The sequence below is a fragment of the Trachypithecus francoisi genome, unplaced genomic scaffold, assembly GCF_009764315.1.
Source record: "Trachypithecus francoisi isolate TF-2019V2 unplaced genomic scaffold, Tfra_2.0 Lachesis_group2, whole genome shotgun sequence".
Lineage (NCBI taxonomy): Eukaryota > Metazoa > Chordata > Mammalia > Primates > Cercopithecidae > Trachypithecus > Trachypithecus francoisi.
The window spans coordinates 132,973,658-133,001,037 of NW_022681465.1; the positions used below are offsets into that span (position 1 = coordinate 132,973,658).

The following is a 27,380-nucleotide window of genomic DNA, read 5'->3' on the forward strand; positions in this document are numbered from 1 at the left end:
CATGAACAATTTTTACATTAAAGAATTATTTTCATCCCAAAAGGGAGATTCTTAGTTTGTGTGTATAAGATATTATTGTACAATGTTGGTCCTAGCTATCATTCTGGTAATCTAATATAGGGGGCTAGAAAGGATGCATGCATTTAGCCATCTCTCTACATTTAACTTTTCACCATAAACTATGAATGACAGATCGCAAAGAGGGATGGAATTAAAGTTTTGAGGGCCCAAAGCACATCATTCTTGCCCAGGGAATAGGAACCTGTTAACTCCAGGGTACATCTCTTAGATCGGGATTTATTTCTGCTCTAAAATGATAATTTATAGGCCCAGCATTGCCACTTCTCATGGCCCTGCTAAGTATTTATGATCTCCTAAGAAATGTGTCTTTTGCTCGCTTCCCATTTTAATCACAGAGCTAGCACCACCAACCCACGCACATGAATCACCCAGTCCCTTCCCTCTGTGTTGTGGCGACGGGGCCAGAAACAGAGACCTTCCTTTCCCCGAGTCTTCCAGGATTGCCACCATCCGAATGCCACCCTCACCCCTGGTTTTGCCCCCACCCCTCAGGTTTCACCCGCAACTCAAGCAGTGTGTCACCACACGGGTACGTGCCGAGCACCACTCCCCAGCAGACCAACTATAACTCCGTCACCACGAGCATGAACGGATACGGCTCTGCCGCCATGTCCAATTTGGGCGGCTCCCCCACCTTCCTCAACGGCTCAGCTGCCAACTCGCCCTATGCCAGTAAGTAGAGATGCGTGTCCTGCGTTCCTTCATGTTTCGCTAGAAGAACTTGGCATCGTGCCATGTGGCCCAGTGGGCAGGGCTTCTCAGTCTGAGGGCTCCTATCTTTCCATCCTGCAAGGCACCATCTCCAGCAGGAATCTCCGTTCTCCAGTGCTCACCTTCCTTCCTACAAAGTCTCCCTAACAGTCAGAATGTTGCTACCATCCAAAGCAGCTGTATGAGGTCGCTTCAGGAGCCCACGCTCCGAGTCAGGTGAACATGGGTTGACTCCCATTTCTACCAGTTCCTCACTCCCACCTTTACCAGTTACCACCAGGTACTCAGGAAACTGAGGCAGGAGGTTTGCTTGAGCCCAGGAGTTCAAGGTTACAGTGAGCCATGATTGTGCCACTGCACTACAGTGCCTGGGTGACAGAGCAAGACCCTGTCTCAGAGAAAAAAACAAACCAAAAAAACCCCATAAACAATGAGGACACCATATCTGTCATCTACGTAAGCCCAAAACATCTATTAGTTTTGTCTTACTTCATCTGATTAGCTACATGAAAGGAGGCAAGTTCATTTCCTCTCCAAGCCTCAATTTTCTCATCTGTAAAATGGAGAAGGAACTAGCACAGACCCCATCCAGTGTTGTGAGACATAGATAATGCATACAGTGAGCTTGTCCTGATTCCTGATACATGGAGGCACATTTAGTAAATCTAATAATCATAATAATGCAAAGATAATAACATGTGGTGGTGGTGGTGGTGGTATAACATAGTAACAATAGTCTAAACCTTAACCTCTCTCCCTTCAGTTACATGACTCCTTTATTTTTTAATGCTTGGATTTTTCCCCTTCGTTTGCGTTTGGTGTATACTTAAAACAACAACACATCAAAACACTTTTCTCTAGAAATCTGGAAAGATTTTTTTAAAAAAGGAAAAGAAAACCACATACACATACAAAAAATGTTCTTTGGTGCCTTGTCCCTGCCTTAAAGAAGTCTGCCTACAAAAAAATTTTGGTACGTTTATATTGCTTCTAAAGAACCTCAGAGAACTGCCCTCCTTATCTATAAAGTGTCATAACCCATGTCCTTACAATCTCTTGATCTCTCTCTGACTTTGAAGTTCATCTTGGGCATTGCGAGTGACTCTTCTGATGTGCAAAATGTGGCCAAACTCTTAGATATTTGTAGAAGGACAGATAGATGTGCCATTAAATAAAAGAATATTCATGATTTCTTACGGAGTCTTGGCTAAAAATACTACAAGTGATGCCCTCTCTCATAGTGAAAATATGGATTGTTCTAGTTCTTTGAAAGAGGAAAGATCATTCTTGCCCTTTAAGAGAAGTTATTTCTGAAAATGTACTTACAGACTTTTACTGTCTGGGTGAATTTTTCTGCTCAAAGTCCACAAAATTACACATTTCTACTTAGTTTGGAATCAGCAGTTTGTTGAACATTTACAACTCCCCAAATAATCTGTATATATTATGTCTGTCTACTCACGAGTCAATGTTTAGGATCAGTTTCACATTAGATTTTGATTTATCAAAAGATTGTTTCTCATAGAGATCTATCATTTCAGTGTTCTCCCATTTATTCAATCAGAAAATGTTTTGATCATGACCTGAAAATTAAAAGGTGGCATTCTTAATTAAATCAATAAACTAATAGCTATATGGTAGCAATTCAGTTTAGGGGGTTGGATTGCTCTCCTCAAGCCTGTGCAGACACTCAGCCACTTCAGCCTGAGATTGCATCTGTCAGACTGTGAAACTTTGAACATTTAATTTCCATTAATTGATTTTCTCAGTGCTCACAAATATAGTATTAAATTCTCAAATAGGCTCTCAGATGGGACGGTTTTATCTGCACAAATGCAAATAAAACAATAAACACAAAGCCCAGTTGATTTGAATTTTTGCCTCCGTAATATTTAATTATTCATAAAGCACTCATGTTGAAAAATTCCAATGGAATAAAAAAATAAGACATTCCACTGGTGAACACACTTTCTGGTGTGGTGGCTGATAACTAATAACGTTATAACAAATGGAGCTGCTTGACTATATTTTACTCCTTCCTTTGTTAACTGCACCTCCCCCTCCCCACCCCAAAACTCCCCACCTCTAAATACACATAATGATCGCATTTGCCAATGAGATTAATTGCCTTCCTCAGTGAACCAGCAGGATTTCAAGTCTACGAATATTTAAAAATCAAACCTCCAGTGCAGGAGTTTTGCAATTTAAATGGGTGTTATTATTGAGCGTATTTTCACATTTACAAATCCTAAGAGATGTATAAAAATGCTGGCCTCATTAAAAGAAAAAGTACAGTTTCGAAAATGTTTGTGAAAACTCTGAGGATGGCGGCTCTGCGTTCTGCGCCATAAAGCACTCAGTGCATGTGGATTGGGTAGTGCCTTGGACTGAGTAGAAGGGGTCATTTTCTCCTGATGGCAACTGTTGCCTATGACCAATTGGATTCCCACTTTCCAAAGGATAAGGCCACCCAAACAGCTCTTTGGACGCTGGTGGGCTCGTGGGAACGAGGCTTTTCCCCCTGGAGATCTTTTTCCTTTGCAGGGTAGCTTAGCAGAAAGAGCTCTGAATTTGGGCGTGATTCCTTGCTTCAGCGCATTCTAGCTATGGCCCTTGGGCTAGCTGCTACACTACTTTCTGAGTCCCAGCTTGCTTCACTTCCTCGGTTTTAAAAAAATAAAAAAATAAAGTATGTGATGGGCCCTTGACTTAAGATTGCATTGCCCATGACAAGATGAAAAAGACGTGACGATTCTTGTGAATGATAAAACAATATCTGATGTTTTATTAAGTTGTGTGAAAAAAAATAAAATAGAAGAAATATCTAGGATACATACTTTCCTGCAGGAAATGGAGGAAATAGAAAGTGAGTATATGAAAATATTAGTCTTGACTTAGCGTATGTGAAATCTCTGTCTCCTAAAGTAACCCAGAGATTATTAGCCTGGAACAAAAGATGAGAGCCCAGGCCAAGAGGATCCTGGTGGGTAGAGAATGTACATCTACCAAGCTCTTTCATATCCCCAAACTGCTAGGTTTTCTCTGAGTTGCCAGAGTTCTCCCATCATTGGTTATCTGTATTCCCTACTACTACCAAACTGTGAGTATTTATGTAAGGCTCTGATCCTACTGCTTATTAATTCCCAAACATTCACATATATCCCATGGCAGATATAAAGAATTTGGAACTTTTCTGCATTTTTCACAAATGCTGCATGTGGCAGTCTGGTGGCCATCCTCTCAAGCTGGCCTCTTCCTGTTCCCCCTACCCCAGCCCCTTTCCTAGAACCTTAGTTTAGGCTCTACCTGGGATGCATCCCTTGACACCTCTTCTATGAAACCTTCTCTGATTTCCCTTCCCTGCCTCCACTGAGATGGCTATGTTCATCTTTGTCACTGTTTTGTGCTACTCTCACCCTCTTAACAGGGTGTTGCACTTTCGTTTCCTGGCCTGGAATACTCTAAGGATGGTGGCTCTGTATTCTGCCCCATAAAGGCACTTGGTGCATTTGGATTGGTTAGTGCCTTGGGCTGATGACCAGGGGTCATTTTCCCTTAGTGGCAATTGCTGCTGATGACCCAGTGCCTAGCACACTGCCTGGCACACAGTGGCCTCACAATAAACACATAAAAGATCCCCAGTAATGAAAGGTAGCACATGCTAAGTTCTGTATAGCAAAAGTGGACAAGAGCCTGCGAATTCAGGGAAGGTTTGTGCTGGAAGCATTGTCTGAGCGGGGCAGAGCAAGGTGGCTGGGTGAGGGATGGAACTGAGCTTCTTTGCTTCAGGATGCCATGAGAGGCACTGATTTCTCCTTTCTCATTGACCCTCTCAGTAGTGCCATCCAGCCCCACCATGGCCTCCTCCACAAGTCTCCCCTCCAACTGCAGCAGCTCCTCGGGCATCTTCTCCTTTTCACCAGCCAACATGGTCTCAGCCGTGAAACAGAAGAGTGCTTTCGCACCAGTCGTCAGACCCCAGACCTCCCCGCCTCCCACCTGCACCAGCACCAACGGGAACAGCCTGCAAGGTAAGCCCCAGGCCCCACCTGCCAATCCAGATCCAGTGCCCTGACTTCACCCTCCCAGGGCCTGAAGCAGATGCATCACTGTTGCCAAGGGAATCAGCCTTGGGCCCTGCCTGATTCTCTCTGCCCTCATCTCTTCTGTTCCTTTGTGTTTGCTCTCCTCAGCCCTGGCCCTTGGCCATACTCATCTCTCCAGTCCTCTTTCCAACTTCAGCAATTCAGCTCAGGCCCGGGATTTGCTTGGGAATACTGTTTCTACTGACTAACAGCATCATTTCTCTTTTCTCCTCTTTCACTCCCTATGGTCGCCATTATCAGATCAGTCTTTTGTGGACTCTAGCAAGTTCTCCAGTGCAGGGTCTCTCCCGGGACTGGCCTTCTCCTGAAGTAGGTCACTCAACCTTCCCTTCCTGTTGCCTGTGTCAGAGTGAACATGTGTGCTGATAACAGGGAGGGGATGAGCCATAACTTGATCAGAGCCCTGAAGTTAGAGCATCATAGACCAAAGGTCAAAGACTTCCTACTGGGATTAAGAAACCCCAGAATACCACTAGAGTATTCTGGTTCATACTAAAATTGTTCAATCACTTTCCCACCATTGCATATGGAAAATAAAATAGTTGCTAAGAGTTGAGATGACCTTTTCATTCATTAAGAATAAAAAGTTACCCACCTTTTAAAACTGAGCACACCATTTCTAACATTTTTCTTATGAGCTCAGCACTGTGTTGTGTGTCATATGTTGAGACCTGCGCAACCCCATTCATTGCCCCCAGCAGGACTGTGTGGTAGGTACTCATATCTCCTACTTGACAGATGAGAAAACTAAAGGTTAGAGAGGTCACGAAATTGCCTGACTTTTAACAGCTGATACATGGCAGAAGCTGGCTTCAAACTCAGACTCAAACATTCATCTCCTAAATACTTTATTACTCAGAGGTGGTAAAAGAGACATAGTTAGGATTCCTAAGGCAGCTGGTAGGGAGATAAGATTAATAAACTCATCGACCACCATTTATTGAGCACTGAACGGTGTACCTGGAGCTGTCCTATGCACGGAGCAGATTTTATACCATTTAATCCTCATATCTTCCTAAAGTATGAGAGCTACTATGGTCTTCATTGTGCAGATGATAAAATGGAAGCTTAAAGAGGGTAAATATCTGACCACAGACATTTACCGGTTAAACGGTGGAGATGAATGTAAGTCCCATCAGCGTCTGTGCCCTTAAGCCCAGCCATACAAAGGTTCCCACAGTGCCTTCCCTTGGTGGCTGGCACCTCACTGATGGAGGTCAGCCTGGAAGTCAGGGAGGGGTGAGGAAGGCAGTGCACATATCTGGGATGTCTCAGCTCTGTTTCTTATGTAGAAGTACATGCATATTTACACTTGTCTACACATACTGTCTGCTGGATGCTTTACACTGTGGTAAGCATATAGTGATTCTCCTGAAGACCCTATGATGTCAGCACTAGTCCCATTGTACAGATGGGAAACTTGAGGCTCAATTTGATCCAGGTCACATGGCTAGTAAATAGTACAGCTAAACTGGAACCCAAGCCATGTGACCCCACAGCCTGAGCACCCGATCACATTGTCTTTCTGCCTCCAGAAGGACTCTTCAAAATACTCCGCAGAACCCTGCTTGCAAATCTTCCCAGCACAGCCAGATTCAGTGCCCCACAGAGCACGCTGCTCTTCCCCACTCTGACACACAGTGGCAAATCCATCTTCTTAGAGGAAAGAGGAAAAAAAAAAAAAAAAAAAGCCTGCCTGTGCAACTACATTTCAGGCAATATTACTCATGATAGAAAATGCCCACCCCCACAAAGTACAGCCACCCATTCCTGCAAATCTGATTCTCTTTCAGCTAAAAATAATGCTTTGTCACCCTCAGTACACCTCCAGCTGGCAAACTAGGGATATAATGCTTGAGCGAACATAACTTATAATAGGTTTAAATAATGATCATACATATGGAAAGCAAAAATTTACCATTCTTGAGCTGCCAATCTCAGCCCTTGCTAAACATAGATTTGACATCAGAACCAGATATGATGGGGTTTATAATCAGCAGTTGAGGGGAAGCACTGGAGAAGAAAAGGCCCCCGCTATTGGAAGGTCAGCGGCTCTATCACAGGCCAACAGTGACAGAAGGGGGCAGCTCCCAGGAGGCCCGATGTCTTCTCATGCCCTGTGGTCCTAGGAGGAAGCAGGAAGTGGATGGAAACAGGGGCTGGGCCCAGATCGTATGACTTCTTGGGTTTCAGGAGATCTGGTTATCACCTGAAAGCCAGGATCTGGATGAGGGTATGTGCGTGTTTAAGTAATGATGAAATGGCTTCAGGACAGGGACTCAGACAAAGTTTGTACATTTGTCCTCCCAGGGATTTTCTAACCCACTTCTTACCCAATTACAGATCCCAAAAGTACAGAGACTGTCCCCATTTCTCTGAATAACCGCCGAGTCTGTGCCTCTCGGTCACCTTTCCTAACACAGGGCCACAGCGTGAGAGATTTGAGGTCTGACTCAGGGACACACCTCTTGCTGGATTCACTGTTGTGGATGACACTGCCCTTTCCTTCTGATTGAACAAATGTCAAGGGGACTTTTCTGAATTTTCCCCTATCCCATGCCCTGACTATTGAGCATGATGAAACAACAACTATAAAAAGAATGGGCTGGGCGTGGTGGCTCACACCTGTAGTCTCAGTACTTTGGGAGGCGGAGGTGGGTGGATCACCTGAGGTCAGGTGTTTGAGACCAGCCTGGCCAACATGGTGAAACCTCATCTCTACTAAAAATACAAAAATTAGCCGGGCCTGGTGGTGTGGCCTGTAGTCCCAGCTACTAGGGAGACTGAGGGAGGGAATTGCTTGAACCTGGGAGACAGGTTGCAGTGAGCCGACATCGCGCCACTGCACTTCAGAGCAAGACTCTATTTAAAAAAAAAAAAAAAAGAAAGAAAAGAAAAAGAAAAAAAAAAGTTTTGTTTTGCTTATACTGTCGTATACCAAATATCCCTACTTTTGAGATGTCAGTGATAGACATACAAATAGTTAAATTAATGTAAATATCTCACTTTAAGCTCTTTTGTCTGCCCACTGTGCCCCCAGGTGCTGGGCTGGCAGGTGGGGCTCACACTCTGGGACTTGCCCCTTTACCCTCTGCACACGATCTCCAGCAGGGCAAAGAGGACCCAGTCTTAGATGAGCAGCACCAGTTTTTCAGGGCACTCTTGCTTGCGCCACAGAAGTTTTTGCTGAGAAAGGTGACAATCAGAATTACTTCATCTTTAACTTTCCAAACTCTATTTCTACCAGAAAAAAAAAAAAAAAAGGATGTAGACAGGTTATGGAATCGGTGTAAGGATCCCTGAAGTGTTTTATTCCACCTTTTTCCTTTTCAATGTTACAGTAGCACCTACTTCATTAGGACCCACCTAGTTCATAATTGTGATCATTAAGACAGGGCAAGTGACTAGGAAGTCTTGGTTAAGCAAATTGCCCATGTAAACAAGATGAGAGGTGCCACATTTAGGCCATTTAAGTGTTTTCAAGGCATATTTACCTCCAACTACCACTCTGTTAACTGTACATGGTTCTGTTTTTTAAAGCCGACTCCTAAAAGACCTCTTCCCCATCAGTGCTCCCTTAGTCTCCTCTGGCTACTACATGCATGTTTATTTCCCAAGAACTAAGCACTGCAATGTCACTTGGTGGTGATAATGGTGAACACAGCCACTGACTAGGAGGGCTTATTCCCAGCCTGGCTCCCAACCACCCTTAAGGTAGCCTGTCTATTGTCCCTCTTATACAGATGTGGAAACTGAGACTGAAGCTAAGTTGGCTTGTCCCCATTTACACAACTAGCAAACAAGGAAGCCTGGGATTTAAGCCCAGACAGATTGACTGGACTATGTTAAGCCCCTATGCTATATTACGTTTCTATATTCAAGCCACTAGGTTAGGCCCATGAGGGCTACAAAACCCTGCCCATAAAATCTTTCCTTGTATTAGGGGAGACATGACACCAAAGTAAATAAGGAAGATCTGTCTGGGAAAGGCTGGGCACCCAGCTGTGGAAGTACAGAGGAAGGAAAGATGAAGGAGAATTCAGAACAGGTTGCCTCCATGAGGAGCAAGTGGGATTCAGGCCCAGGGAGATGGGGGCAAGGAGCACTTTCAGCAGAAGTACTGAAGACAACCTTAGCCAAGAAGCAGAGGCAGACATGTCCTGGATAACATGTGGTGTGAACAGTAGGATTCACAGATTCTATCATGATTCCAGCTGGCTTTCTCTGCCAGGTAGATAAAACGTTTGAAAAAGTTACCATATATCTGAGTTGTGGTTGTTTTTTTTTTTTTTTTTAAAGCAACTCTAGTCTAAACTTCTGGAGCCTCACAAAATGTCTTGTTAAAAAATAAAAATATGGTAGTCAAAACAATTTGGAATGTGGTGTTCCCTGGATCAGTATCTTGGACATCCACAATTAAAGTCTCTGGGGCATCCTGCAGTTAAATAAAAATGACTATTTCATTTAGTTTGCCAAACATATTTGCCTACAGAGTCCTTTTCTGCATGTTAAGAACACTTAATGTCATATGAAAAACTTTGGAAAATGCAACTATATTTTGGATTTAAAAAGAAAAATGCAGAGATACCTCTTTCTGCTCTTATGCAGGTGAAGCAATTGGTAAATCCTGGTCCCAGACTACCTAACTGTGTCTGTTTTCCAGAGCCAAAGACTTGAGTCACCAACTATGCTCAATCTTTGTCCATAGAGATGTCCTCTTCCCTTCTCCTGAAATCTATGCTGCTTAGAGCTTGGGTTTCAGGCAATTGAGGCCTCAGAGGACTTCATTATTCAAGAGAGAGGCATCCCCAAGAAGGCTGTCACATGCCATTGGAACCCCCGCTGATGTAGTGATTCCAAACCCTAGCCATGTCCTGGACAGTCTATGCATGAAAAATTAACAAAAAGGCCAGAGTAATTTCACAAAAATAGTATCCATATACTGATGTTTTTCTTTTCCACCTTGCTGAAGCTCAGGCTGGCTCTTCTCAACCCTAGATATCATGCAGCCCAGGACCAAATCCTATGGAATTGTCATTTTTTTCCATGCACATATTCAGTCGGTGCAAGATTTACCCACTCAGTTCACTCACTTACCCCGCTGTTCCTGATTAGCTCATAATTTTTTTCTTTTTTTTTTTTTTTTTTTGAGACAGAGTCTCCCTCTTTAGCCCAGGCTGGAGTGCAGTGGTGCGATCTCGGCTCACTGCAAGCTCCGCCTCCCAGGTTCATGCCATTCTCCTGCCTCAGCCTCCCGAGTGATTAGCTCATAATTCTTACACATGTGGTGGTTTGGGGAAGACCACATTCCACCCTCTCCAAACCCTCCCAGCTCTGCAGAACTTTGTTTTGTCTTTGTTTTTATCAAAAATGTAGAAACGGTAATGAAAAATGCATTGCCTCTCAAAGCAATAGTTTTCTGAGCTTCCATCAGAGAACATGATCATCCAGCTGCTGGGGAAAATGGCAGAGCCACCATGGTCTTGTGATGTCCTGGCACATGGTGTTGAGAGGGTGGTGTCCTCATGGGGATCTTTATGCACTCCACTTGGGCAAGTTAGCATGCCAACGGCATTTCTGGAACATTCCAAGCTCCAGACACCCATCCCTCTCACCCACATAATGAATCTTCAGATTGCAGCACAGATATAAGAAAAACAACTCCTAAAACTCAAGATCATTAGGCAGTTGTGCAGTGAGTTTCTCTATTAAAAGGGCCTCTTTGGAGGTATCTAGGCTTAGAAGCCACAGGCAGGGACCTTTTCCCATAATTTACTCAACAGCAAGGGTTCTGCCCTTGTTTAGAAAGTCATGATTGGGATTTAGAGAACTGTAACACTTTGATGTTACATGCAAAATTCTGGGTGTGGGCAACATTGGTCTTAGAATGTTCCAGAAATGCTGTGGCATGCTGTCTCGCTCAAGTGGGGTACATGAAAATTCCTCATGAAGACACTTAGCACCCTGTACTAAGACATCACAACCTCTTTTGAAGAGAGGTTCCACAGCTCCCATTAGATGCTCAGAGAAGTCTGTGGGCCGATGAAGGCGAAGTAGTAAAGTAGGAGTGGGCCAAACCCACCCCCTAGACCCATATATCATTAATTTCAATTTTTTGCTATCATGTGTAAACTTGGCTATTTCATTAAAAAAACAAAAACAAAAAACAAATTCTACATCTCCAGCTTCTCTTGAAACGGTTGAGAGTATCAGTGGCTGCGAGCAGGCATTCCTGCCCAGTGGCATTTGGTAGGAGCTGAGTCACTGCCCAGGCATGCCCTTGGCATCATCACCTCCATCCTCACTTCCCCACCCAGGGGATTCACTCACTCCTGTTCGCAGCCTGGGCTCTTGGGGTGCTGGAGTTTGCAGCCCCAGTAGTTCAAATTAAAAAGTGCTGTTAGCTATGAACTGGCACATCAGTTAGCTTTGCTTTAGAACTTTTAATGTGGCCCTAAGTGGAGGCTTAATCTAGTTGATCTAACACATTATTTGGGTACCAAAAGACTGCTTCGATATATATGTATTTTTAATTCTGGTCATTCAAATGGGATGTTTTCACAGTCCAGCTGATAAATGTTGGCTGGGCCCACCAACCAAATTAGCTTTTTCCTTTGCTTTGAATCATATTGATACTGCCTGAGTTGTGTGACTATACTATAGGGAACTGCTCTTTAATGCCAGGCACGCAGATTAGATTTTGGTGGAAAGCAAATGTAGACTTGCACCTTTTGCTACAGGCTTAAAACTCCTGCTGCCTTTAGTAAAGTTGCCTGGACCTACCTCCAGCTCGGATGAAAAGATCCCTGGGGAGGCAGAGCCATGCTGGGCTGTCACACAGCAAAGACCCCTCCTTGCCTTTGGAGCGATAGCATCTCGAATTCTCCAGTTAAGGCTTGGATTGAAACACTGGTTTCAGTCAAACCTAGGACTCACTTGAATCTTGGGGGGACTGCATTTCCAACTGATCCCAAGTCTTTGGGGGTTTAAGTTGGTCTGCATTTGGCAAAAGACAACTTCCTGTTTCTAAGAAAAAAAGGCTTATGAGGGCTTACGGAAAGGACTCCAGGAGCTTTTGGGCTGCAAAACGGCTCTTGCAAAACAACATTTGGATGATTTATGTGTAAATGAATCAGAAACATGTGGATTGAATTTCCTTGTGAATACAGATGGGTTTAAAAATTAACGGAAAAAGTGTTTGGCAAAATACTTTTTGGTTTTTGTTTTAATTGAATCTAAAATGCCAGGGGTGGGGGTGGGGAAGCCAGAGGAACGTGGGGGTCTCAGGGCTAAGAGCCCTGGGTAGCCTCCCTGTATCCACTTGCAGGATTTGTGGTACTGGGATTCGTGGTTTTTTTGTTTGTTTTGTTTTTTTTAAAAAGGCACATTCTTCCAGACATGATCATTAGTAAACGAAGAGGGCCACTTCCTAGACACAGTCATCACTGACAAGAACATTAATTTACATTTAGATTTGCCATAAAAAGAATACAATGACTCTCTCTGCCTGACAAGACACTCAACCGTCATTGGGAGCCAAAGACGGCTGCCCCTTGCTTATAATAGCAGCATCTCTCTCACCTTGACACGTTTCAAAGTTGCCACCCTGTTTTAATTTTCTTACAGTTATCCTTTTATTCTTCCCACCAATCACACAAAGTGTGCCACATGGGATGGTGCCTATTTGATATAAGAGCAAATACAGCCCAGAGAAGTTAAGCAATTAACACAAGGTCACACAGCTAGTTTAGCAGCAGAAGTGGTGGGTTAAAAATCCCAGCAGCTAACCTCTATCAGGTCCTCACTAGGAGCTGAACCCAGGCTAAGCACTTTGCATATATCATTTTATTCACCTCTCCAATAACCCTAAGTGTTGCTGTGATTCTAGCTACAGAAGCTGAGCTTCATAGCAGAAAAGCCAGAGATGGGACTCAGGCCTATCTGATTCTGTGTTCTCTAAATACCACTATCTGCGACCTCCTAGCTCTGAACGCTTTCAACAATTTTTGGTTACCTCAAACAGCCTTCTTTTTCCCCCAGGATCTCACTCCAGCTTTCCCAGGCTACAATTTTCTAGGAAATATGGTCAGATCATTCCCAAAACGTTGAGTGAAGCCGTGATATGGAAGACATTCTGCAGTTTCATGCAAACCTGTCTTCTCCTCCCAGCTATGCTTTCTCCCAACTTTATATTCCCAGTGAACAAGGCCTGCTGTAGCTGGCATTTCCTTCTCCCAGCTCAAGGGCCTAAGCAAAGGCATTCAAGATTTCTGCTTTGTGGCTCAGTTTTTGTGCTAATACAGAGGACAGGGAGAGCCATATTTTTTGTAGAAATTGCATGCAGTTCGGATGGACCACTTCTTTATATTTTGGATGTGAAGGGGAGGGAAAAAAGAATGACAAACTGAAAATTCTCACTACTTTGCAAGGTTCGAAGCTGCAACTTTCGCAGTGGTATTCAAACTATGCAACTTTCCAGTTATGCCTTAAAATTGAAATCAGATTTGGAGGGATGTTTAGGATATTTTGTTCTTTTAAAGACACATGCCCATGCTGATTTATTATACATTTTAATAAAGCACATGTATATTTTATAACGAAAACTCATTCCAGAGAAGATGAGAGCAAATTTGTAGTTAATATTCAAACAACATAGTTGTGTGTGGGTTTTTTTTTTTTTTAATCTTTATTACTTTTCTCAGTGAGAAGTTTGGATGAAAAAAAAAAAAAAAAAAACCATTGACTTCTGTCTTCTCTTTCCATAGCGATATCTGGCATGATTGTTCCTCCTATGTGAAAGAATTGCCTTGAAGAATTGTATTAATGAAGAGGTTGGATTCTGCTACAGAGAGTAATCTGATACAAGTCCCAGAGTGGAACTTTTAACTCAGGCCTTTTTAAGAGGAATCACAATAACTGCAGATTTTTAAACAAAATCACCGAGCTTGCAAATACTGAAATTGGAAGAGGGATCTGCAAGTGCAGAGTGTTGGTTAAAGTTGTACCTCCCAAGTATTTGGGGGATATATTTATTCTGTATTGACAAAAGCAAATCCACTTTTTCTTTTTCTTTTTTTTAAGCTTAATTCTGCAATCATTTGTCTTTTATAAACCGTAAAGCTCTATACAAGGGACACTATAAATAAGACTCCATGTTTTAATTTATGATGTTTTTAAAGCTGTGTAAAGGAAGAATGAAGTGATGATATTTACAAAAAAGGAAAAAAAAAAAAAAAAAAAAAAAAAAAGCTTGTATGGGACAGAATAGGAATGCCAGTTAGATTTTTTAGAAAAACTAAGGGTCGGCTTTTGCGCCTTAAAGCATATCAAATGGTAGTTAGCTCAGACAGTACATTTTCAATATCTAACTTAACATGCCACCCCTTAGCAGTGCAAGCTTATTTCTCTCTTTTGTATTGTTGTCTTAAGTAACTGTGTAAATAAATGCAGCCTGGAAAGTTAAAACACGATGTAAGTGATCACATTTTTCCCTCTACTCGAAAATCCAGTGCCTCTAGACAGATTGTTAAAACTGCATATTTAAATCTGATCTCATTCTTTCCTTTTACTTAAGTCAGTTTCTTCTGAAGCCGATGGCCTCTCGAGAGCTTGGTGGCACACATACTGTGTGAGAATCTCCTTTGAGACTTCATGGAACAGGGTCCAGGCACAGAATTCCACACTCTGCCCTCCAGTTAACAAGCCAAAACCTCACGTACACTCCCCCATTTGCAAGTTTAAAGAAGTTTACTCGTCCTAAATGCCGACTTCATACCTATCTTCCAAAAGCTGACAAAAGCAACATGGCAGGTATTTTGATTTTCCCATTCAAGATACTGCCTCTGTCAGTCGACCCTTACCATTTGTAAAATAATAGATTAAAACAACAGGTTAAGTGCTTTGGAATTAAGAGTTAAAGGGAACCGAGGGGGAAAGGAAAAGAAGGTTGAGACCTCCAAAACATAGTTTTCTGTTCTATAGGAATTTTTGCTCTCGTTATCTGGGAAGTGTTCTTAAAAATAAGAATTAATAGCAAAGATGCAGCAAAGCTCTGAGGATGCATTTGCCTGATATTATTTTCTTTGCTCTTGTGTTTTTGTATGTAGTTATAAATACTGTAGATTTTTTTTTGTGATTTTTTTTGCCAAAGTTGTTGTTCTATTTATACATTTTAATGTCTTAAGACATTTTTTTCAATATCACAAAAAGATTTTACTGCATATTTTGCAAAGAAAAAAAAAGCTCACTACCTTTAGCTTGCACATACTTGCAAAGTTAATTAAAAGGCTTTTTGTTTTAAAGGGGATTTTGTAAAATATCCATATAAATAATGTATTTATCTTTCAAATTTGTACATTGCTTTTCCCTTCTTTCTCTTCCTCCCACCCCCAATTTATTTTATTGTGTATGTTTGCTATGTGAAAAGTGCGTATTTGTTTGGTCACCTACACTTGTATTCGCTGTTTCAATGTGATTTTTAAACATTTCATTTATAGTTATTTTTAGTATTGTTATAAACCATGCTTCAGTTTTTTTTAATTTCCACCCAAAAGTCATTGTCTATTTTTGTATTATTTGTAAGTTAAGAAGTTTTTTCCAATATATGGCAAAAAAAAAAAAAAAAAGTAGCATATTATTCTTGTAGTATTTAGTTCAGTAGATTAAAAAAAATGTATCCTTTGCTTTGGAAGCTTACAAAACAACCCTAATGCTGTTTTACTCTATTAATATGCATGGAATCTCTCCCTTTGGAGTGACGCATTTTGTGCATTAAATTCTAGGGAGAAACTTCATAGAAATCAATGAACATACTTTCGTTCTTAAGTCTGCTTGTATATTTCCTCTGTCTTTCACATAAATATAAACCAGCAGATTGGATGCCTTAACAATGCAAATCATATTCATTTCACTTGTACATTGTAACTGTGCACCAGAACTGTCAGTCATCACTAACATTCTAAGAAAAAAGAAAAAGAAAAAAAAAAAAAAAAAAAACAAATCGAAAAGCACAAAAGAACTGTTTTGTTACCTTAAGACAATGTAACTTTTTCTAGTAGAGCAAGAAATCATTTACAACAATGCTGCAACTGTGCATGCCCCCATATGGATTTTGCAATGGTTTTCACTAGACTGTCAGAGTGCGATTTTTATGGGTTGGGGTGGGTGGGGGAGGGGAGTTGTGGGAGGGTAAGGGAGGGAGGAAAGCTGATTTTTCATGGTGAGAAATAATAATGATGATTAATAATAATAAAAAACTGGAAAACGTAAGCAAGGTGGACGCATTGCTTCTCGGTACTCAGAAAGGTTATCTGAATTTGCGTAGTAAGCGCTGGCCTGAATATGTACACAAGTTAAAGCCATATTTTGTCTGGTGAGCCCCTTAGCTGTTTCTGAAGGAATGAACGGTCAGTCGGGAAGGTGTCCGGCTTAGACCTTGACAACAGACGCTACCCATCTGTCAGCCATGTGCAGTGGTTAGAACTCTTCTTGAAAGTCCAAAGAGCCTTTGAAATGTGTATAATTTGTGTTTTGTTGCTTCTATTTCTATTGATTAGATGAAAAGACATTCTGGCCCCCTGATCCTCTTTCTTCTCCAGAAAAGTTTCACAAATAAAAGATGTTCCCCTAAATACAGAATATGGCTTTAAGAAGAAAATGAAATAAAGAATTAAATTAAGATTTCAGTGTTGGGGGAAAAATACAGCTTCTGGATGACTGGATTGCATAACATTGCCCTGGCCTCACATTGTACTAGGATGCAGCTTAAATGAAGTCATCTCTAAATCTACTAACCTTTCACCTTCTTATCAAAACTTTTTGAATAGACACACACTGTACAGTTCAATCGTTAGAGAACCTAACTACTGTAGAGATTGTTATAATTTTTTTTTTTTTTGCAAAATTTCAAGCTGTAAAAACTTTTCAACTTTCACAATATTTAATTAAAGTTACTTCCTGTCTGTGATGGCAGCTCCTAGTTGTGTATTCATTTCTCTATTTCAGATGAGCCAAAGTCCAACATAATATAAAAGGTCTGTGTTTGCAATGACTCAGATCAGTCATGACACCCAGTGAAAAGGAATTAGGGTAGTCCTGGGACACCCTCTTTCTTAGGTAGGTCCTTGGGGATTTGCTAATCTGGGATGCAAATTAAACACGCGCAGCGTACTGCTGCCCTCTGCCGGCGGTAGCTGGACGTGCACATGCCCGCACTGGTCCACCGAGGAGCTAAGAGCCCCCAACTTCAGCAGCCAAGCACCGAGATCCTCCTGCGTGATTAAATTGTGAATCCAGGAAGTGGCCATTCTAGAACCCCATCCTTCATGCTACAAGTCTGAACCAAGCTTTTCACACACAGTGCTAATTAATCCCAGCAAGTCTTCTGGTCAACTAATTATGTGCCCTGGCTCATTGAGGAGGAGGCATGTGTGAACTGAACCTTCTGTGATCAATATTTTTTAACCCCACATGAATAAGGTACTTCTCCTATTGGACAGGAGTGAAACATTCCACAAATACCAGCTAGGTACATACTCATGTAAAATTGTTTCACTTTGAATTCCATCATAATCATGAATCTTTCTAAATGCACACTCAATGATTTTCCTACTTTTACAGTTATTGAACATGATGAGGTTAATGATACTTGTAAAATGCCTCAAAAACTCAGCAAATAGGCTGTAGACCAACAGAAACTTGATGGCCAGAGCTGATAGGATGGCAGCAACACAGTCAAATGTGGTGAGCACTGTTTTGGCTTTGGAATAAAGCCCAATTTGAGTAACGAAAGAGTGTGATATATAAATTAGAGAAGCTGCCATCATTTTTAAAGAAACAGAATTTTTGCTGAAAAGTTTGGCCATTCAATATATGTTTCTTTTGAATTCTGTGTTTGATATAGTTTCCTGTATTAGATGCAGAAGATAAAGACTGAAGAGGCCCCTCTCCTCAGGATGCACACCATCTCAGAAAACACACACTTATATTCAAATTATGCTAGAATGGTTGGCCAGGCTGAGACAGGTATGCCACAATGCTCCACAGAGCACAGCTGACGTCCATACCTCTGACACGCTGGCCTCTATGATCTTTAGGGACTACTTCTTGGAAGTGCTCATTCACTCGATCGTTCATGTATTCACTCATGCCTGTAAACTCTGTGTGTTTCCTATGCCTCTGGTACTAGGCAAGACATGGTGGATACATCAGTGGGCCACGGTGACATGATACCCACCTGCAGCTCATACTTGAGTGGGGCAAATGAACGTTAAACAACCACTCAAATACCTGTAACAAACTAATTAATAATGGTAATGAAGAAAATGTCTAGAATGCTCTGAAGGTACATTGCAGTAGGATCTGATTTAACCTGAAGTGCTGGGAAAGGCTCCTAAAGAAAGTGACATTTGAGCTGAGGTATATAAGCTCAGCAGGAGCTAACCTGGTGGGCCTGGCACCTTAGGCAGAGGAAAGGAGGGAGGTGTAAGAACACTGAGCTTTGGGGCACATAAGGTACATTTAGGAACCGAAAGACTATGTGAGTGGAGTGTGCAGATGTACACAATGAGACTTGTGGGTCTTGGGAGTTCAATTCAGAACATGTCCTGAGAACCTACCATGTGCTTGATACTGTACTAGCTGCCAGGTACACTAAGCAAATGTGCCATAGTTCCTGCCTGTAGGGCCTCTGGTGAGGCTTATAAACTCACAGCCCCATATTTGTTCATAGGGGCTACGCAAAAAATGAGGGGGTGGGCCAGGTGCAGCGGCTCATGGCTGTAATCCACTTAGGGAGGCCGAGGCGGGCGGATCACGAGCTCAGAAGATCGAGACCATCCTGGCTAACATGGGGAAACTCCGTCTTTACTAAAAATACAAAAAAATTCGCTGGGCGTGGTGGCGGCCGCCTGTAGTCCCAGCTACTGGAGAGGCTGAGATAGAAGAATGGCATGAACCCGGGAGGCGGAGCCTGCAGTGAGCTGAGATGGCGCCACTGCACTCCAGCCTGGGCGACAGAGTGAGACTCCATCTCAAAAAAAAAAAAAAAAAACCAAAGCAAAACAAAACGAGGGGGTGAACTAGAGGTAAAAACAACTGGACAGTGGGAGGGCTGGGGCCACTGGCAAGTGCATGCTCTGTCCAAAGTGAGAATCCCACTTGCTCCAGGCAATTGCTCCCATGTGAGAATGTGGACAGACCCAGTGTTGCCCATCTTTCATTTCTCAAGAATGCCAGATATGTTACTAGATTATTTAAAAATTTGGCATAAAATTTTCATTTTTAAATGTTGGCAACTTATCTTAAAAAAGTGTTTTAAAAACACTGGCTTGGCCAAACAAAGTCCAGAATCCCCTAGAGTGTCAGTTTCAGACTTCTGACCAAAAGATAAGTTATGAACGGTGATGTTCACACAGCCTGATTTGAGAGTCATAATGATGTGTTCTCTCCCTGAAGATCAAGGAAGACTGCAAAGAAGAGGATGCTCCAGTGGTGTTCTATAGGATAAGAGTTCTCCCAACATATAAGGGAAAGTAGGTCATGGCAGGTGCTGGTCAATGCCCTGGCAGCTGACTCTATGAGAAAAAAAATTATTACCATAAATCCAAATAGGAATATGGAAAATTGGAATCATGTGCTTGTGAAAAAAAATCCTGTCTTCTGCAGTGGCCGTATTCAGTGTACAAGTATAGGTCAGTTTTTAAAAACAACAACAACAACTCTGTTTGCCTTGCAGAAAGACCCTTATGAATGAATCCATTTTTAAGTACACTTTCAGTGAAGTGGACCCTTTCCAACTCACCATGCTCAAAGCCACACCTGCCCTAGCATGCTCCAAAATCACTCATGTCATCAAGAATTTTGCTCCCGAGATTATCTCCTCTCTCTCCAGAACCATTACATTCTCTTTCCTCAATGTTACCTTCAGACCAGCTTACAAATGTGATCCTATTGAGGAAAAAAAGATTTGACCTCACTTGGCTTATAAGCTAGCCACAGTCCTCCTGCTCCTGTTAATAGCAAATCTCAAAAGAGTTGTCTACGTCTGCTATCTTCTCTTCTTCATTTATACTCTCTCATTATTCATATTACAATATATGTTTATTGTAATGATGAAGAGTGGAGAGTCTTCCATGTTGTAAACAAGGGATCTCAATTTATATTTTAGAAGCATCATCTTGGTTGCTACAAAAAGAACAAGTCAGAGGGAGACAGAGGGAAAATAGAGGACATTAGGAGGCCATTGCAGTTGTCCAAGCAAGGAATGAACAGCTTGGAGTAGGAGAAGAAAAAGGAGGAAAATAGGATTAAAAAATATTTAGGCAATAGAACCATCAGGATTTGGTGACTGATTCAATGTCGGGTTTGAGGGAGATGAAAAAGTCAAGATAAAGCTCAGTTTTGTGACTGCTGGTAAAGAAATGGTTGATGTCTCTGTTTGAGCTGTTTCCTTGCTCTGGCACTCAATAAAGAAGTCCCTTCCTCGAATTGCCTTTGCTTCCCTTCCCTCTTCCAAATATAATCCTCTTCTCCAGAGGCTTCTGTATTTACATTAGGAATGAAATTCAGTTTCCGGAGCTGGAAACACTTTGTTACTTCTTTTTTTTTTTTTAACTTAAGCATCAAGCAGTTTTATCTCTTCTCTCTGGAGAGTTATGCTGCAGTGGGACTGATTTTTATCTACTTAGCATACATTTTTCCCACTGATTGTAGAATTTTCACATTCTATATTAAGAACAAACGTTCTGGGCTCTGGCATTAACCACAGGCCTGGTGGTTGGCCTTCTGTAGGAAATATCCTGCACTGGGAATTATCTTATAAGGAAAATTTAGTACTCCACAAAGACCCTGATGAAATGTCAACACAAAGGAAGGAGACCCATTGAGGGCGATTCATTCAATAACATTGATATGAATGGGATTCTGCCAGGAAAGCAAGGAGAAATGAATGAGAAACAGGCATTACCCATGGCCTTCTCCGAAGCATTTATTTACACAGTATCTCCTTACTGAACATCTTTGTGTCAAGTTCTGTGCTAAGGGCTGGGAATATGATTTATGTCTTAAATAGACCTATTTCCTTCATTGTTACGCCTAAGGAGGACAGACACATGACTCAAACAATCACACAAACATATAATTACATACTATGATAAAATGCTCTGTAACCCTAGCATATCTGAGTGAGCATATGACTCTATCTCTGCATAAAATCGAGCCTAGCTCAACAGCCAAAATTAATTAAAAGGGAACCAAATTTCTTATGTAGACCCATCAAAACCTATTAAAAGAATCTAAATATAAAGCCCACAGTAATACCTAGTAAAGTGATCTTTCCTTTATTATCTTTTCCCTCACTTCTCATCTTATCCAGATACTACTTTCTCCAATCCATCTGACCAAAAAACCCCTGCTCTATTCTAAGTTTCTATGATTTTTCTTTCTGCCTTCTCCCGCTTCTTCCATCTCTCTTATTGTTTTATTTTTTACTGTAAGGGCAGAGAGAAAACTTCTCTTCCACCTTCTCTGAAGGTTCATTGAACTGACTGACCACAGACAGCCAAATAGGAGAAAAAGGCATACAAACTTAATTACTTGCACATGGATCCTGGAGCGCTGCAAATATGAGACTCAAAGAAGGGCCAGATGGCTATAGCTTAAATACCCTCTTCATAGGGGAGAGGGAAATGAAGGACTATGGATAATCTTATGAGGACATAAATAATTTTTAGGGAAAATGAATAGACTGGGGAGGCAGACATTATCTTGTAACTGATTGTCTTATAAAACTGCAATTTACTGGAAGGTGAGGGGCAAAACTACATTGTGAACAAAGGTTGCCTTACTGGGCAGATAAGGTCTCCCAGGTAATCTCTCTGAGCTGCCCTCAGAAGAGGAGATAAAGATCTGCCTGGGCATGGTGATGACTTTTAGCCTCTTCTCTTCTTTGGTGGTTAATCTTTCCTGGTTATTTGATGAGATTCCTAGGCAGGTGGATCTTAAGACAACTGCATTTCTTTTGGAAAGAAGTTTCCTTAGTCAGATAAGAAAATTCTAGAGAAAATCCCTCTCTGTGCTTGTAGGGGATGTGGGGTGGGAGGGGAACAAATAGATAAAGTTAGAAAGTTTTGTCTTCTGAGGCAGCTTCTAAGGCCTTCACAATTTTAAAAATCCCGTTCAGCATGCCAAAGCACCATACTCTGGGGGATCATTCTCTATGCTCCAACATTAGCAAGTCTCTTTTCCAGCAAGAACATCTTTCCTCTTTAGCAGAGCAGGGGAAAAAAAAGGTAGATACAGTACTGGTTAACTGTGATTCCTTTTGGCAGGCTGTGGGAGGGAGAGTCCATAAACATTCCCTTGTTGATACTCAGGAGGCAGAGGCGGGAGGATCACTTGAGTCCAGGAGTTTGAGTGAGCTATGCAGTGAGCTATGATCATGCCACTGCACAGCCTGGGCAACAGAATAAGATCCTGTCTCTAAAAATAAGTAATACTAATAATCCCAGATCTGTTCTACTTTGAGGGGCAAGCATAGGGAACCATGAGCACATACAGCAAATACATTGATTTGGTTATGTTTGAGAGAAGACCTGGAGAAAGTGAGTCAAGTCAGCAAGGAAGAGTTGGGAGTGAAGAGGAGCAAGTACTCCAGATAGAGACGACAGGTCACCCCACAGGGGAAGAATATAAAGAAGGCTAGAGGGCTGGCACCATCTATTTTCCCCTGGGGAATCCTTCTCCTTCTCAGTTCATCTCCTTCCTTCTCTCATTTCCTCTTTTTCTGCTTTCAGTCATCACTTCCTTCACTTTTGTCTCTGCATCAGTGCTGAAGAGTATTGTGCGCACTGGTAGCTCTCAAAGCAGAGCCAGCATCCTAGTTCTTCCAATGCCCCTCTCCTTCCATTTCCTCAAATGCCTACCTGACCCATAAATCTATTGTGTGGAATTTTAGGGACATAGTCAGCTTCTCTTCAACCCTTTAGACAGCCATAATCAGAGGAAAGGTTGGGGCTCCCGACATGCTTCTTTAGAATCCAAAGGAAAACATTCCTACCCCACACCCACATGCCCTACAAACCACTCCAGCTCAAAGTGCCCAACTGAAAAGGGCAACAATGAGCCTCCTATTCTCCACAAACGCAGAATATTATAGAACATCTTTGTGTCCAGTACAATGCCAATTCGCTTTATCAAACTTAAGGTGAGCCCAGAAGAGTAAAACTAAGCAGGAAATCAATACTAATGGCAATTATCATCCCTTATTGAGGGCTTACTTTTATGTATTATTATTATTTATTTTATTTTCTGAGACAGGGTCTTACTCTGTCTCTCAGGCTGAAGTGACAGTGATATAATCATGTCTCACTTCAGCCTCAACCTGTCCGGCTCAATCAATCCTCCCACCTCAGCTCCCTAAGTAACTGGGATTGCCGGCATGTACCACCATACCTGGGCAATTAAAAAAACAATTTTTTTTGTGGAGATGGAGTCTCACTATATTGCCAGGCTAGTCTCAAACCCCTGGGCTCAAGTGATCTTCCCACCTCAGCTTCCCAAACTGCTGGGATTACAGGCATGAGCCACCACATTCAGCTACTTTTAGATGAGCAGATATACGATTAACTATGGAAACATGTGTGTTAACTTCTCACAGTAGCCATGTGATATGGGAGCAATCATCTCCTGCTGAAATAGAATTGCTCACCAACCCTGTGTAAGAATAGAGGATCCCCGCTGGAGCTTAAAGGCCATTTATTTAATACGTATAAATACAGTAGTTAGTATATCTGTGGAATGCACTGATCCAGTAATTTGTATCTATGGAAATGACTTAAATCGCTCAAATTCTATAACCCTCAGTTACTCATCTCATTTTTTTTAAGTGGCAACAAGAGTATTTATGTGAAAAGGTATCTAAGAAGATGATGTTAAATAAGTCACATATGGAGTGATTCAGTGCCCAGGACATATTAGCCACTCTGTCAATATCAGAAATTGTTATTCCATTCCACAATTCCAAGTCGTGTGTGTGTGTCATAACACATTCAGCTGATCTCAAACCAATAGACATTAGGTTGTCTCTTATTTTTTGATATTGTACTCAACATGATGATGGACTTCTTGATTAAAAAAAAAAAAACTCTTGCAAATTCTTTTTTTTTTGAGATGGAGTTTCGCTCCGTCGCCCGGGCTGGAGTGCAGTGGCCGGATCTCAGCTCACTGCAAGCTCCGCCTCCCGGGTTTACGCCATTCTCCTGCCTCAGCCTCCCGAGTAGCTGGGACCACAGATGCCCGCCACCTCACCCAGCTAGCTTTTTGTATTTTTTAGTAGAGACGGAGTTTCACCGTGTTAGCCAGGATGGTCTCGATCTCCTGACCTTGTGATCCTCCCGTCTCGGCCTCCCAAAGTGCTGGGATCACAGGCTTGAGCCACCGCGCCCAGCCAAAACTCTTGCAAATTCTTGATGCTTCTTGCAAGTTAACTGTATAGTATCCCTAACATTCACAGTGCCACCCTGAAGATCAGATCAGACTCCTCCTTTAACACGGGGAGACTTGCCCAATACTTTCCACATGGATCCAAAAGATGGTTTGTGGCTGACGCTTGTCATAAGCACAGGCAAAACAACAGTTCTCCTTCAAATCATTTATTTTTATTATATTTCTATATTGCATAGTACTAGGGAAGGTACCAGGGAACTCCAGACAAAAGAAAAATAAAAATAAAATAAAGAATCAGTCTGAATATTGTCATGTGCTGAAGGAAGCAGATTCTAGGCAATAAATTTGCAGGGCAAAGGCTTAGCACTGCTGTTGGGAAAGAGGATAAAGATGAGAGGTGGGTAATGTAGGGGCACAGGGAAGGAGAATAAAAAAGAAATATTTCCTATGCGCCAACATCACTTAGTAGCAAAATCCTACTAAGCCCCTTCGGAATTAAAAAATATAAATGTAACAGGTTTCAGTGAAATGAGATTAGGTGTAATTTAGGCATGATGAATTCATTTACAAGTTGGACTGCTAGGAGTCAACATTTGCATTCAGAATGAGAAATCTCATGAAATAACTTATCACTTACCCAGATAGTTAAGTGGCTACTATCTGCCAGTTGTTGACCTAGGAGCTAGTGTGAGAGCTGTTGGATGTACACAATCATCCAGTATAAAACCAAAAACAAATTAGTAACTTCACATGTAATTACACATTGGGAGGAGTCCTGTGAGAGAAACTGGCAAGATATTGGACATCTCATCTTACTGATGCTGGGATTGGCCATGGACTTGCTATAGCCTGTGGGAATAGGTGGTAAGATATTGACAAAAGTCTTAGATGCGACTGTGAAGTCTGTCCTGGTTCTTACACTCCAGAGATCGGCCATGAGAAGGGCTTCCCCATGGAAGCTGTTGAAACTCCAACCTGAGTTCTGAAATGTCCACACATAAAACAGATATGAGCACAGTGACATCCTGGAGCTAAGCTCTGCTGCCCCTCAACTGGGAGCAATCGCCCAGCCATGCCTGCAATATCAGCCGTTCCTCAGACCTACTGCCCTGCAAATGGGCAAACTAGAGAATTAACACTTACTGTTAATTCTTGAGTTTTGAGGTGACATATTGCATGCCATGATTGTGGCAATAGCTGACTGAGACTGAAATAGAAACCTAGAAGTAGGCATGGTTGTTAAGAAAAACCTGAAAAGATGTTTTCAAACTCAGTAGTGAGTGTTGAGGAAACAATCGTAGTTTAGAAAAACTGTGAGTTGTGTCATGCAATGGTGAAACATTTAGTAAAAGTAGTACCTGTGCTCATCTGGAAAGGATGACATGTACCTATTGAACTTAGACATGGAATATTAAAAGCCTGAACTGGCTGTAGGTAGCCACACTTGATAAGGTACTACATAAAAGAGATGAGCTCAGAAAAGAGCTGTCCAGTTTACGAATACAGTTTAGAAAGTACATAGAGAACTCAGAAAATCTGGGACATACTACACCTGCAAATGATACTGTTTCTCCTCTCCAGACTTTTCATCCAGTGAAATATCCTTAAAGAAAATACAGTCTGTGGGCAATGACCAAAACAAGGACATGGCCTTTCAGATACAGCCTAGGAGCATATTCCAAATAAGAAGTATGGACATCAAGCCCTTTGGTAAGACCTCTGAAAGGACTGAAGTGGAGCCTAGTTGATTCTTCCAAATGGACAAAGGGATCCTAGAAAGATCACGTAGGAGCCTGAGGTAACTAAATTAAAATTTTATTTCACTTAAGGGTAAAATAAAGACAGAGTCCCCAGAGGGCAGAGCCAAGACCTGTGGAAAACAACTGTGTAAGGATCCACTTCAAAGAAGCAGAATTAGGGTGAAGCATGTAGTTCCCCACTCCACTGATGTCAGGCTAACCACGTGACTTACTTGGACCAATGGAATGAAAATGGATATACTGTGAATGGAAGCCATGTGACTTGCTCAGTATGGCTTTGGTCTGGCAGCATTATTGTGGTAATAACTGACATACTGATTCTTCCTCTAGGACAGAATTTGGACCATCTGAACATAATTGACTCTGAACACTCAACTAAAACAGCCCCTTTCATGTCACCTCCTTTAACATCACCATTTTCTATTTTCTTCATAGCCCTTTTCCCTCTTTGGAATTACGTTATGTGCGTATTTGCTTATCTGCAAGCATTCTTATTTATTGCCATAGCTGAACACCTGGAACTGTTTCTTGCACATAGTAATACTGAGTAGATGCCCTTTGATTTCCCTCTCAAGGATTCTATGAGTTTTGTAATCACAGGTTGTACTGGGGATATTATGAAAACATTTGGTTTTCACCTTCAATAGTGCCTCAAAACACTGATATAATTTGTGTAAAGGGCATCTTGACCTGGGATAGTTATAACTCATTGGGAAACCTATATGTGCTCTAATTAATTATATCTGAATAAGATCAGCAAGTGGAGCCATTTCTGAGTAACTCAGAGTAACTTAGTAACTCTAAGTAACCAAGTAATCCAGGAAATAGAAAATACTTTCTGCCTGAGTTATGATGAGCGGTGCTACAATGTTATTTCCAGTATACCTATCTTAAATGTTTTCACTGTTGATAATGTTGTCTATATCAAGCAAAATAAAAATTACTGTAAATAATCATGGAAATACGACACAGTAAACCTCACCTATAAGGAATAAAACCCAATAAACGCCAAGGTTTAGTTCTCAGGAGCCCTCATTGTCCCTCCACATTTGTCCTCAACATGGAGCTCTCTCAAGATTAATTCCTTTCTTCACTCAACAGGTATTACGGTAAGTAATGGGAAAACCATGGCGAGCAAAGCCAGAGGTGGTTTTTGCCCTCAAGGAACTTTCCACCTAGTGAGAGAGCCAAACATTGATCAGACATTTACGTAACTACAGTATATTAAGGTGTTTTGAGGGCTAGTTTGGAGGACAGGAAACCAAGAGAGCATCGAGTT

The 27,380-nt window shown here is 41.7% G+C and overlaps 1 protein-coding gene across 13 annotated transcripts in view; it reads left to right on the forward strand.

The window, feature by feature from the left end:
* EBF1 (EBF transcription factor 1) overlaps window positions 1–16,863 on the forward strand; it is a 408,155-nt gene extending 391,292 nt beyond the window's left edge. For 4 of the 13 annotated variants that reach the window (XM_033180448.1, XM_033180449.1, XM_033180451.1 and 1 more), the window contains exons 14-16: window positions 574–753; window positions 4,629–4,823; window positions 5,139–13,622. In XM_033180448.1, the coding sequence (XP_033036339.1) occupies window positions 574–753; window positions 4,629–4,823; window positions 5,139–5,206 (443 nt within the window). In that variant the 3' untranslated portion in view covers window positions 5,207–13,622. Of the gene's footprint in view, window positions 1–573; window positions 754–4,628; window positions 4,824–5,138; window positions 13,623–13,663 lie in introns of those variants that run through there. The other 9 variants (XM_033180440.1, XM_033180444.1, XM_033180446.1 and 6 more) reach the window with 3 other exon arrangements.
* The last annotated feature ends 10,517 nt before the right edge of the window (window positions 16,864–27,380 follow it).